This window comes from Haemaphysalis longicornis, unplaced genomic scaffold (assembly GCF_048455015.1).
Source record: "Haemaphysalis longicornis isolate Haplotype H1 unplaced genomic scaffold, Haemaphysalis longicornis Haplotype H1 scaffold_2, whole genome shotgun sequence".
Classification (NCBI taxonomy): Eukaryota; Metazoa; Arthropoda; class Arachnida; order Ixodida; family Ixodidae; genus Haemaphysalis; species Haemaphysalis longicornis.
The window spans coordinates 285,291,221-285,303,891 of record NW_027526295.1 but is presented as its reverse complement, the minus strand read 5'-3'; the positions used below and the strand labels follow the sequence as shown (position 1 = coordinate 285,303,891).

Below are 12,671 nucleotides of genomic sequence, written 5' to 3'. Positions count from 1 at the left end.
GGGGCGTTGCTGGGTTCAGCTGTGTAATGCAATGATATACAGATTTTATGCTGATTAGCAAACTCCTGAAAAAGAAAAGAAAAAAAAAGGAGGGGTGGAAGTGTGCTGGCACTGACTGTGGCAGACAATGTATACTTTAGGAGAATTTCCTTTAGCGGCTCCAGGTGACGTGCAAGCATTTACTTGGAACTTTCAACTGCACCGCTGACAATTGCTCAACGCTACTGACTGTGCCCGTGTCAACAAAGACAATAGATTAGGTTTGCGTTTAGTGTCTTGGCCAGTCCCGTGTCGACTACAATGACAATGGTTATCTTCACACAAACACGCCTACAATGTTGGCCAAGAGCAGAAACAGAGCCCTGAAAGCTGCTACTGTGAAACAGAAACGACAACACAAATTTTGCAAGCCAGCTTATGTTATAAATAGCTTGTAAGATTTATTTCTTTTAAAACAGCTAACGACGGACTGGTCACGTTGCTGTACACTGTGCTATTTACATCGAATGCTCTGTGCTTCACCATCTTTCTTTACAAAAGAAAAAAAAAAGGAGAAACAAGAGATGGAGATGCACCAGACACAACAGGTCCAAAAACACTTGATAGCACGGTGATGGAAGTTCACAGCCTCACAATATCACCCAGAGACAGTGCAGCGGCACCGAACGTCGTTGAGCGCACTAGTCCATCGGTTCTGTTGATCAAATCAATCGAGTCACGTCACACTGTACACGTTGTCCACACTGTGGTGAAGTCGTCTTCCCAGGCACTCGCTTTCTGCCTGGCACTGCGGCGTAGCGTTCTTCGCGTCTTCCCGTTCGGCCGTGAGGTGCCTCCGATGTGTACATATTTATAAAAAGCAGAAGAGACGTGAAAGGCTCTTCCAGGACATCAGTCGCTGTCTGATGTCACAAGGGTTGTTCGCTTCTTTTTGCGTGGCGGCTTGGGCTTGGCAGCCTCTTCATCCTGGCAACAAGGGCGAAAAAACTCGTGTAAGAGCCGCACAAGCACTTCTCCGAGCACAGCTAAGACAACTGTGTTGAATGTGGTGGCACAAAATCAAGTACAGTACCACATTTGCCCAATTTTAAGCACAGGTATGCGTCACATACAGTGCATGGACACAGGTACCCAATCATCATTCCTTTTTTGGCTTCTGTTGTGAAACGAGCCTTTTCATGTTCATCTGATCACCTCTTGTCATCATCATCATCTCATCATACCCCTTCAACAATGTCGTGCAACAGCTTTAAAAAACACCCTTCTCCTTACTTTGGCCATCATAGGTTGGAAAACAGAAGGTGCCATTGTACTCAGGGAAACAGTTTTTTCAGAATATGCATGTAACCTTTGTTTGGAAGACTTGGACACCCATGACACCTTCTACCAAGCTTCTGCAATGGTATCGTGAGCATGTCTCAAAATTTTCGTAAGTGGCTAGCTAATGACAGGTTTCGGTACTATGAATGTTTAATGAATGAATGCTTATTTTATTTCACAAGCAAGTTTATGGCCAGAATAAATAGGGAAAAAGTTGCAATCATGCAACTTGACGGGCCCTACAAATCCATTACAAATCCATTTTTGTGCTGTGTATTTCCGTGTATTGTATGTGCTGTATTGCCCCTCCTGCTTGGGCCCAAACCGGGCCTGCAGTATGTACTAAATAAATAAATAAATAAATAAATAAATTACAATTAGACACAGCAGTGTACACGCATAAACAATACAAAAAAAGGGAAAAATGAAAAAAAGAGAGCATACGCTTCTTTTCAAAAGGAAGCACAGAAATAACGTTGAAGGAAAAAAAAAAAAAGAAAAAAAGAAAATTGAAACGTGGCTCTAAAGCTTGCAACTAAAATTTCAGCCCATAATGATTTGTTTTCTCAATTACACTAAGTTGCATGCATTTTTCCCATCTGTAACTGCGAACACTACAATGCAGAAGAGAAAGAAAAAGCAGGAAGAACACAGGTGCCCATGGATGCACTCCAACTCATTTGTTTGCCACTGTTACTACCCAGAGAAAGGCACTGTTTTAACTAAGCCTCCTCATGAAGAATTTTTGTCAACGTGGCTCCTGGCAAAGGTGCTACGGTAGTCACAATGCCCACTGCCTTTGCAATATTTTCGGCTGAATGCTTTTGAGTGATGCCCAGGGCCTCGTGCAGTAAAGCAGATTATTGGTGCTGTGCTTCATTTTAAATTCTATTAAGCAAGGTCAAGCAGTGCAGACAATTATTAAAGTATCAAGGAAAATCAAAATGAGCTGAGCATCGTCCACCAGGGCAAACAGGTCGCTCTATCTGCAAAGCCACGACGGCGAAGTCGGCAGGGGCACCTTTCTCCAGTGGCATGGGTGCCAGGCAGGGTTTGCTGTGTTTCATCCCAACACATACCGGCTTGACAAAGGGGACCTTGTTTCGTATGAAGAGCGACCTTTTTTTTTTCTACCTGCTTCTCGCTAACGTGACAGAAGGTAATGCAAAAAGCCTTAACCCTGCACTCCACATGGGGACAGCTCGGTGCACTCGCACGGGGAGTAGCGTGACAGGCAGGACCACGACCTTGCTTTTCATGCAAATACCATCAAAAGATCTTTTGCACATGTGCCCTGGCAGCGCCCCAACATTGAGGGCCCACACCAAACCTGTCAGCCTAGCAACATGAACACCCGGGAGAAGACCGCAACAAGTGGGGGGGGTGTCAGATCAGCATTTCAGAAATTACTGAGGCTGGAGACTGACATCAGAGAGGGGTAAGGGTGTCTATTTTGAGCTGCTTTGTTCTTGCATCATGAGAAACTCTACTCCTGATTCTTGTAGTGTAAAGCGCCAAACTTCTTTACTTGGGAAGGGACATCTTCCCTCACCATCTTTCGGTACGGCAGCGAGCGCGTCTCGTGGCCAGCCTTTGTAGGCTATAAAGGGTAACCACATGCAGCGACGGCGACGAGCGACGTGAAAAACGTAACTCAATGGGTACAGCAAACAGATAGCGTGGGTGGCAGCGACACTACCTGTTTGCTGTACCCATTGAGTTACATTTTTCACGTCGCTTCTAACCATCACTGCATGTGGTCACTTCTAACTATCACTGCAGGCGCCCTCTAAGGGACACTGAAGTGATTTGTAAACATTGCGGGATTACTAGCGCAAATTGTAGTCTGGTGTCCATAGGCTATGTTTTGATCACTCTGAGTGCGTTTACGCAAATTTATTTAGTAGAAAAATCAATTCGAAAATGCTGTCCTCCTCTCTGCGTCCTCACCCATTTCCTGTGGCGTTGTCATGTGACGTCAGGAGGAAATGACTTGGCTTGACTGCGCTACTGCACGGCTCGCCGACCTTCAGACAGAGTCAGTCGGCCCAGCGTTTAGTCCGTCGACCGCCGACAGGTTGTCGCAATGCGTTCACTCAGTTGAAACTAAGCCACGATACGTTTGTGAATGGAAGAATGTGCCTTTCTTTAGTTTGTTAGTTTGTACACTGCATCAATCTGTAAGCCCAAGTCGCTCTACACAAGTGGTGCACAAATGCACATGTGACACTTCGCTGACCGGTATGCTAGTGGGAAAATCTAAGGTGACTTGAAGGCGGGAGAAGAGTCAGCGAAGTCAATATAGGTACTAAGGAAATAAAATCAACTGAAACTTTTACCGTACAGCGTAAAACTAGGGAGCAGGAAGCACTTTTTTGCGCTGGGTGAACAAGCACAGTGGTCAGCAGCACGACCACGCATCTGCGAACGCTTTTCCGCCTAAGAAGTGCAATTGCTAGACATGAGATATTGTGGAACTTTGGGGGACGCTTACTGCACGAGCGCTATACAACAAATAGTCACCTAAGCTGCTTGAAATGCTAAAACTAAATAAAGGTGTAAACTGAACATACATTGTATACCTTATATTTCCAATGTCGGCAGTGCCGGCTCGTGGCCAAGTTGTCTGGAGCGCCTAGGTATGTTATTTTGCAAGTCGCAAGTTCGAATCCCCGGGGGTACATTCTTCTTCCCCTGCCTCCTGTTTTCGGTCAATGGTTTCTGTACTGGGTTCCCCATTTTCGGGCCGTAACGTGCACTGCTCCACGAGCGAGTTCGCAGAATGCGCGCAGACTGACACTGACAGGCTAGCGAGTTCTCGTCGGCGTGCTGTTGCCATAAGCACCAACTGCTTGCGGGCAGTGGGCATAGGCCAGAATCAACAGACCCTTGGCCTGGTGCGAACACGCTTTTTACGATACAGGCGTGAGTGAGGTAAGCACCTAATATGGGGAAAAAGCACATGGCATTTGAGTGTCTGCGGGGACGCGAAGGGCGTTCATCCACTGCGTAAGCCTCGGCTAGTGATTGCTACGATTCCTAGCCGTCCTGGGAGGCTTATCTTGTGCATTTTACAGCCGACAACATGGCAGAAGTGCGGTATGGCGATTTTTGAGGTATCGAGAATGCCCATCCAACGATAACGTCAAATGTCAAGCATGCTGTTTTACAGAACCGAAACCAAAACTTGTTTGAATGCTAATCTTGGACATCGTCCAATCACGGTGCACCTCCTCCCGACGTCACAGCCTTTAGTTGGTGCGGATGCCACAGACAGTGTATGGTAGTTTTTCTTCTTTCGTGCTTTATAAAATAATTACCGCCTTATCAGCCGGATAAACGATGACAAGTGTGTTAATTTGAGCCAGTCTACGCAGTGCAAGCAAAAACGGGAGCTTGATAAATTCACTTCAGTGTCCTTTTAAACAACATTCCTGCAGTGGCCAGATGTGCTGTGCACACAGTACTATAGTGCCTAGAATATACTTAGCGGTGCCCTACGGTATGGTTACAAGGAACTAGAAGTACGGTGGCAAGTGCTCTTCCACAGCACCACAACTGTAGCAGCAGGGAAGACTAACGCATGCTCGTAAGTAAACGAAACCGGCCTCTCTGCCGTGGCGGCCACTTTTAGGGAAGTTCGAGATAGCATTCGTACAATCAAGAGATGTGGCCAAGACACGGGAGTCTCCCACGCAATTCGGGAGAGTTGCAGGTATACCACACAAACAGAGCTGGACAGTGTGCCGCCACCTGTGGAGCCGTTCTCAGTGCGGCTGCTGCTTTGCTCCCTTAGCTGCTGCAGTTGTGGGAGGCGGACCTACCTCGCTGCTCTCGGTGCTGGAATCGGAGTCGGCGAGCACGGCCTTGACCCCCCTGGATGTGGCTGCTTTCTGGGAGGAGGCGGAAGACGCATTGCCCGCCTTGCCCCCCCGAGCCCCCCGCGATGGCGCCCCCTTGGGAGGCGTCGACGGCGGAGCCTTGATCTCCTCCGCATCGTCCGCCAGGGCAAACAGGTCGCTGTATCTGCACAGCCATGATGGTGAAGTCGGCAAGGCCCCTTTCTCGAGTGGCTTTGGACACCAGTAACACAAGCAAACACTTTTTTCCCCCCCCTACGAAAGCGATTGATTTTGCCTGTGGACACACGAGTCCCAATGGCAATGATCTTATAACCATCATCGGCCATTAGACCTGCACCATCGGACGAAGGCCCTCCTTTCTTTCTTTTCACCGGTCCCTGGTCTCCGTCAGCAAAATCCATCTCTTGCACTCTCTTCCCAATTTTCTGATGCCATCGCTCCATCTAGTACCCTGCCTCCATTGGTAGCCACACGGCTACCTGTGACATGCATTATTCACATTAGACACCCTGACATGCACCATTCACATTATACACACTGGATATGATCCTTTGTTTTCTTTGCAGGCCAGAACAAGAATCGGCCACAAATGAACACATAGAAAATATGACAAGCCACACAGAACACCGATTACATTGTGCTACTCGATTCTTTTTTCTTTTCCATTAAGTGAAATTGACCAAGAGCAACAGTCATCTCAAAGCTGATTTTTTAAACACTTTATGAGATGAAACTTGTGTGGGACGATGCACTAGCACATCTGCTTACAGTAGAAGACACGCATTTTACTGCAGCTTTGTCTTTAACCCTTTGAGGATTTTTGCCATATACGTACGGCAGCGGTGTTCCATCCTGCAAGGTCTTTGCCGTACAGTTATGGTTTCGACCCTCCGTTTGAAATTTCGTGCCGTAATGAAGATACATGCTCACTGGGAGGTGCTGCCACCTCTTAAGGACTTACAAGAAGAGTTTGAAATTTGATTGTGCTACCTTCTTGCGGATGTAAACAGAACTGTCTAGCTTCAGTGCGTCATGCGGTCTGTGTCAACGCCCTTTCGTGGTTTGAGTTTTGCCACGTGATCACAACAGAGGTGTGCGAAACTTGATTTTTATCTTTAATAGCACTCCCTTGCAGGGGCGGTGGAAGTTGATTTATATCTATATTGCACTGCCCTTAGCTTGTTTATCACCGTAAAGTAATTTGACCATCTGGCAAAGTTTTTTTCAAAAAAATTCGACCCCCAAAGGGTTAAGCTCGGCCTTTCACTCGAGCTCAATCCCTATTATATATAATAAAAAAAAAAACCGACAGAGGGCAGAAGAGAAGAGGAAGAGACAAAAGAACTTCCATTAAGGCCCACTCACTTGGTCTTTTGTGCCTCTGTGGACGAGGACTGCACCTGAGAAAGCGCTGCCTGGATGGCTCCCTGGCCAAAAACTGCACAAAGAGAAGCAAGAGCAAGCACAGTGTTAACCCCAAAGCCAGCAAACATGCACTTGGCTGAGCAAAGAGACACACTGCAAAGTTCACGACACAGGCTTGCAGCAAGAAGCCAAGGGGATTAGAGGGACACTGACGACAAAATACAAGTTGCTCTACATCGATAGATTAGCCCACCGAGAACACCCTACCCCTCTTATGCATAGCTTTTGTAAAGTAAGGTAGAAAATAGTGAAAACGTGAAGACAGGTATCGCCCCCACTGGCTCATACAGCGCAGCTTACACCGGAAGTGGTGAAAACAGTGTTAAATATTTTAAAAATACGCCTTGACAAGTTTATAAAAACTTGACTGAAAGTTTTAGTAGAGTCATGTTTGAACGTCGAAGAATAAGAGGAAGGCTAGAACCAATATGATTGGAGTCCAGACGATAGATCACGCAGCAACCCCAAACGCCAATAAGTTCGTTTCGGTTTCTCTATATAATCCCTGGTGCAATGCTCGGCCAGATAATTGTGCAATCTTTGTACAATACTGTTTACACGGCCAATTTTATTATGACCCTCTGCGTGTTTTTACTGCGCTAGAAAAAAAGCACAGAAACGCTTATTTTGGTTAAACTAAGTATTTTCAAGAACGTCTGGCACACGTAACATCTTTCCTGGCTGCACCTGGATGGCGCTACTTGTCCAAGCAAGCAGCAGTAATGCTATGCAAGGAGGTGTGCGGGGGCTGTGCATGAATGGCCGATTTGACGCTAACCTTCACCAGGCCTAAAAAGGACGATGAGCTTTCCTTCAACATAGCATCAATACTGATCATAAGTCCCACGAAGAAACTTTTTGCTCAGTGGTCCGGAGCAGCAAAGGACGTGGGAGTGCTGCAACGCACAACTGATTTGACCGAAACTAATGAAACCACTTCACATGTGGCTGCATTGTACTTGGTTGCTTCTGTACCGCTATACATCACTGCTACCTCACTTGCTTCCGGTTTGTCGTGATGCAATTTGCGTCATCGAATGGATCGCTGTGAGGGAAATGAGGAAGAGAAGTGCATTGTTTGATTTGCGATTTCTCAGCAATTAAGGCATCTTTTGGCACTGAATCAACGCTAAAATGGCTATGGGAAGGTCACACTTCCATTTGAAACCAACTTGCTGGTTGTCTTCAGTGCCCCTGAACAACTGCACACACGACACCTATGCTGCACACAGCAAACACAGGCCAATAGGAGTCTGGTTCATTGAAAAGGCCCCTATGCCCCAGTCATAATGGTGCCAATTTTAATGCAAACTTCAAGCAATTAATAGAGACACCAAGGAAAACAGGTAAAGTAGTGGCAACTCGGCAGCCACTCCTGCTCCTATGACGTCAAACGATTTCTTTGCGTGATTGGAGGCCACCACCAAGGAACGTGAATGCGTGATTGTAGTGGTGCCTGTGGCTCAATTTGACTGCACTATTTGAATGCTAACACAGGGTTAGCGCACCGATAACTGTTTGGGAAACTTCCCTTGCGGCATCACACGATGCTGCTTGTTGATATTTCTCATCTATTTTTGGTTAAACACCACGTCCCTTGGGACCGGGACAAAGCTGAGCAAGTGATCCAAGGCTAGTACTTTCAAATAAAACAAGGCTGTATTCCGTCTCTGTGGTCCCTTTAACTCTTTCGCTACCGCGCCTATCAAAATCGATCAATTTGATCGATACTTTTGGGAGCGCCTTTTCATAACGCTCCAGGCGTTTATCGAACAAGTAAAGCTGTTCGGAGTTAGATCAGAAAATGCCTTTCAAAATCAGTTTTGTTTTCATTTTTGCAACGGAAACGTGATTTTTGACACGCTTTTGAATCACCTGGGTGTGGAAAAGGGGCGTGGTCATCGCGCGTCATGGCTACCAACGAAGAATGCGTGCAACTCGTAATTGCTCTGCACCAGCGCTTGCTTTTTGCTATCAGGGCGTGAATGGGGAACTAGCAAACGATTTTCAATCGTCAGGTTCACGCTCTGGCAGTAATAATCCCAGAAATCGGCTGAAAATGTCAAGCAGTGCCTGGTTGCAAAGCTACTTTATGATTTTAGGCAGTTTTATTGCCTTTGCGCACGTTGTTCTAAGTACTGTGGTAGTTCTACTTACCCCAGGACCATTCGCAAACAGTTTACAATAGTTTCGGTTTCGTTTCTGCATCGCGAAATTCATATTTAGCACTAATACGCGGTCACCCAACTTCAAGGCTACCTGCCATGGCGCCTGAAGCGTCCGCGACTGACCCTTGAACAAAGCACGTCGCTCCTGATTTCCCCCACCCCAACATAAGAACTTCAGACCCAGTCGCCAGATATCTGTTCCGCCGAGGGCAGCGCTTCAAACCGGCCTTACACTGCCAGCTGTTCGCCTTCCAGTTTCGTTTCCATGTGAGGGTATATCCGGGTGTCTAATGTTGCTGCTTAGTTGAACTGTCTATTCGGACGGAGTCTCTGATATGTTTTTGTACTGTTTTATTTGAAAAATGTTAGGTGGCGCTGCAATAGAGGAGGCTCGTTGTGCTGATCTTTTTCAGCGCGCAACTGCTACTCGGCCAAAGACCGCAGGGCACAATTCTAGCTCATCGTACCTCATTTTTGCGAGCAAGGCTACAATTGCGAGTAAGAAGATGATAATAAAGCTCAGCTTTATGTTTTCAGAGATAACTGACCGTGAACGACAACAAGCATCAGCCACGGCGTTCCGTTTTCAACTTCATGCATGTTTTTTTCCGCATCGCGTGCCTGTCCTAAATATTGTGCTCGCTGTAAATGCAAAGTCAGCCATTGAAAAGATGTTTTGCGTTGTGTGGGGGTAAATTGGTGCCTCTGATAATGACAAACCGCCAGATTTATTCCAGGAAACCACCCGAAATTGCACATTTTGAATTGGAGGTTGGGCTTCACCGCATGACACGAGCACCGTGCATGCTAACATTTTTTTTTATATCTGACAAACTGTTCCGCGCAAGTCGACATTTTTTCTAGGGTGTGTTTTTGAAATGTTTTCCTACAAAATGTATATTCTAATTTTTTTCTACTACCGGTGGTTTGATATACACAACTCCTTTATTATCAATTTTTTCGACAACTTGACAAAAATGTTGGTTTTGATATTTTTTTTAACAACTATGATATATAAAAACCTTTAAAAAACTGGTATTATTGGAAATGCAGTTAAATAATCTGCATTTTGTGCTCCTGCAATTAGTGCCTAACCAATTTTTTAGCAGGAAAAAAAATGTTTTCTTGGACCCCTAAAATTAGTCAATTTTCCGGCGGTAGCGAAAGAGTTAAGTGGCCCCTGCAAGCTCACTTATATGTCCTTGCTGGTGTGCCTTTGGCAGGTGTTCTGCACAATTTCGTTTTTGGCAGAGTCGGGTTGCACTCTACGTGCACAGGGGAAAAAAAAAAAGAAAAAAAAAAGAATTTTGATGATTATTGTGGTAGGTGCTTGCATTACGCAACTGTGCCCACCCTACGAGTCACCATGGCAGCAGATGCATGTGCCCCAACAGCCAGCCTTCACTCTGTGTCAGCAGTGAACCTTTTCCAAGCAGCTGGCACGGCGCCCTAAAGCTCCAGGCGGGAACGCCGCCAAGACATCCCGCACGCAAGAAGTCGGTGCACCTGCCACTCCTTCCTGTGCTTCCCCAACCCTTTTCTTTCATGTGAAGGCCAGGTGCACACTCCACAATGGCCTTTTCCCACAATGGTTTTTTCACAATCTTTTTTGACAGCCTCACTGGCAGCTTCATGCTCACACAGTGTTCAGTTTCAAGCGTCCCTGCCTCTTTTGTTTCAAAGCCCTTTTTTGTGTGTGCACACTAACACACTCACTGTAGGTTGTCAAAACAGTAGGTATTAAAAAAAAAGAAAGAAAAGGCATGCCACTAGAAGACAGTAGCAGTTCGACACAAAAAGCACGCTGAGGATGGGCGCATTTTCTACGCTGCCTGGAGAGAGTGGTGGACCGGCAGTGAGGGGATGCTGGGTGCGAGAGTCGCCCATGTGCAGACCGCTACTGGACAAAGGTCCATTAGAGCAGAAGGGGGTTTTCAAGGAAGGACCGGTGGCTCACATGAGGTCTGCTTGCAGTGCTGCCGCAGCTGGTCGAGGTGGGCTAGTGTCTGCTCGGGGGCGGGACCCTGGTTCTTGCCAGCAAGGGGTTGCCTGCATGGAAGGGGCAATCCGTGTGGGATGCCATCGCCAGAGAGAAAGCAAGGATTCATCCTTTGTAAAACCACCACAAGATGCAATGGGACCCCAGTCAGGACCAGGCATATGCGAATGTTCAGTTTTGCCTGGTGCAAGATGCAAAACACTGTTGTTTTTTTTTTATTTCATGATATCTGCCTTGTGTCTTTTTCAAACAGTTAGACTCGTGCTTTGCATCTTGTTCAAACAATTGGACTTGGTTGCTAAACATAGTCTGAATTAAGTCAAGTGCGCATACCATGAGTACTGTTCAGAGACAATCATTATAAACAATGTACAGTGTAAAACATTGCCTACAATATTTTCTCGCGTAGCAAATGCCCTTTTGTACCCTTTCAAATTGATTTATATTCAGGGTGTGTTCATGATGTGAGGTAAGTATTTTCACTTTTTTTTCCCCCCGTTTGAAATTTCAACTTTTTAGTTCCTTGCAAATGGCAAGAGCAACTTTTCAAAATTAGTTCACCAATTTCACAGCACCATGAAATAAAGTCTTGCATACTTATGGCCAGTGTTCATTACCAAATTGTTACACAAGTGACTCCCTTAACCTAACCAGCTTCTAGTGTGCATTAAAAGCAGCTTTCTTTAAAAAATGAAGACTTCTCACACAGAGCGTTTGCCCATCACAGGAATGCGGTGCGGTGCAGCATGGTCCCAAAGGGATCTGACAACAGGCGCTGTGCTCATGGCAGGAGAGGTGATCACAGGGAGGTAGCTGTGTTTCAGCAAACATAGTAGCAGCGTTCCGCAAACTGCTGCTTTTGCATGCATTCTTATGATTGGAAATAGGGGTGCATTCATGACGTGAGGGTTAAAAAGATCAAAACTTCTTGCAGCTGATGTAGGGGATGTGTTCATTATGTGAGCTAGAACGGTAACCACGGTAACCACGTTATTATGTGCTCACACATAAAACACACACATGCCATATCTGCTTGCATATGCTATCCCAACACACGAACAAACATGCAGCTCTCCATGGTACCCAGGCAGCATGGCAACCAGGTTATCCGCTCGCACATGCCCTGACGCAGCTGTGCCCAGCCAGACCGGTAGAGGCCTCCTCCCTCACCGTTTGCGCTTGGCGGCCGAGCCTCCCCCCGCCTTGGTGAAGAGGGAGCCGACCAGCTCGGAGAGCTGCACCTCGTGCTCCTGGGTCCAGTACTTGAGGATGGAGACCACAAAGAGGTCATTGCTCTTCACGTCCCGGCACAGGATGTGCTTCAGCAGCTCCATCGAGGGCCTGGGCACGGGCACGCGCCCCGCTTTCACTTCCACCGCTACGACCCGCCCAGAGGAGTCTTTGTACAGTGAACTGAGGTAACAACAGGCTCAACCCCCTCGGTTCACGATTCCCCAGGAAACAGATGAGGTGGGGCTCAAGGGAAAAAAGGGAGGAGCCTGCTGTCTAATGGCAATAATGTCAAATGTGGCAAGACACTTCTACGACAAACCGTGAATGGCCATCGAACATCAATCTCGTTTGTGGCCCCGGGAGGGAACAGGAAATGTTTTCAGTGGCCTAAGTTGTACGGAGTCAAGCACTTTTCCCTAATCAATAGCACTTGCCTGAACTCTGGCAGTGACTGGCAGTTCAAGGGAAATTGACTGCAAACAACAAGAACTAAAGGCCTGAGAAGTGCAACTGAAATATAAAGCTCATCATGCGAAAACCTTTTTTTGTTGTTGCTGAAAAAGTAATGTAGCGTGTTGTGACGTTATTCACCTTTCTTGTTTCAGAAGCAACAGGATACTTGTCAGGGCCTCCGCATGGGCTGCATAAAATTGGCAGAAGAGA

General features: G+C 46.6%; 1 protein-coding gene across 1 annotated transcript in view; it reads right to left on the bottom strand.

Annotated features, from left to right (window-relative positions):
- Nucleotides 1–401: 401 nt before the first annotated feature.
- The window catches only part of Ints3 (integrator complex subunit 3), a 43,749-nt gene continuing 31,479 nt past the window's right edge, over nt 402–12,671 (bottom strand). The window contains exons 24-29 of the mRNA XM_077700772.1: nt 12,600–12,648; nt 11,946–12,116; nt 10,734–10,825; nt 6,549–6,621; nt 5,145–5,346; nt 402–966 (exon numbers count right to left, since the gene is read on the bottom strand). Of these exons, the coding sequence (XP_077556898.1) occupies nt 892–966; nt 5,145–5,346; nt 6,549–6,621; nt 10,734–10,825; nt 11,946–12,116; nt 12,600–12,648 (662 nt within the window). The 3' untranslated portion in view covers nt 402–891. The remainder of the gene's footprint in view (nt 967–5,144; nt 5,347–6,548; nt 6,622–10,733; nt 10,826–11,945; nt 12,117–12,599; nt 12,649–12,671) is intronic.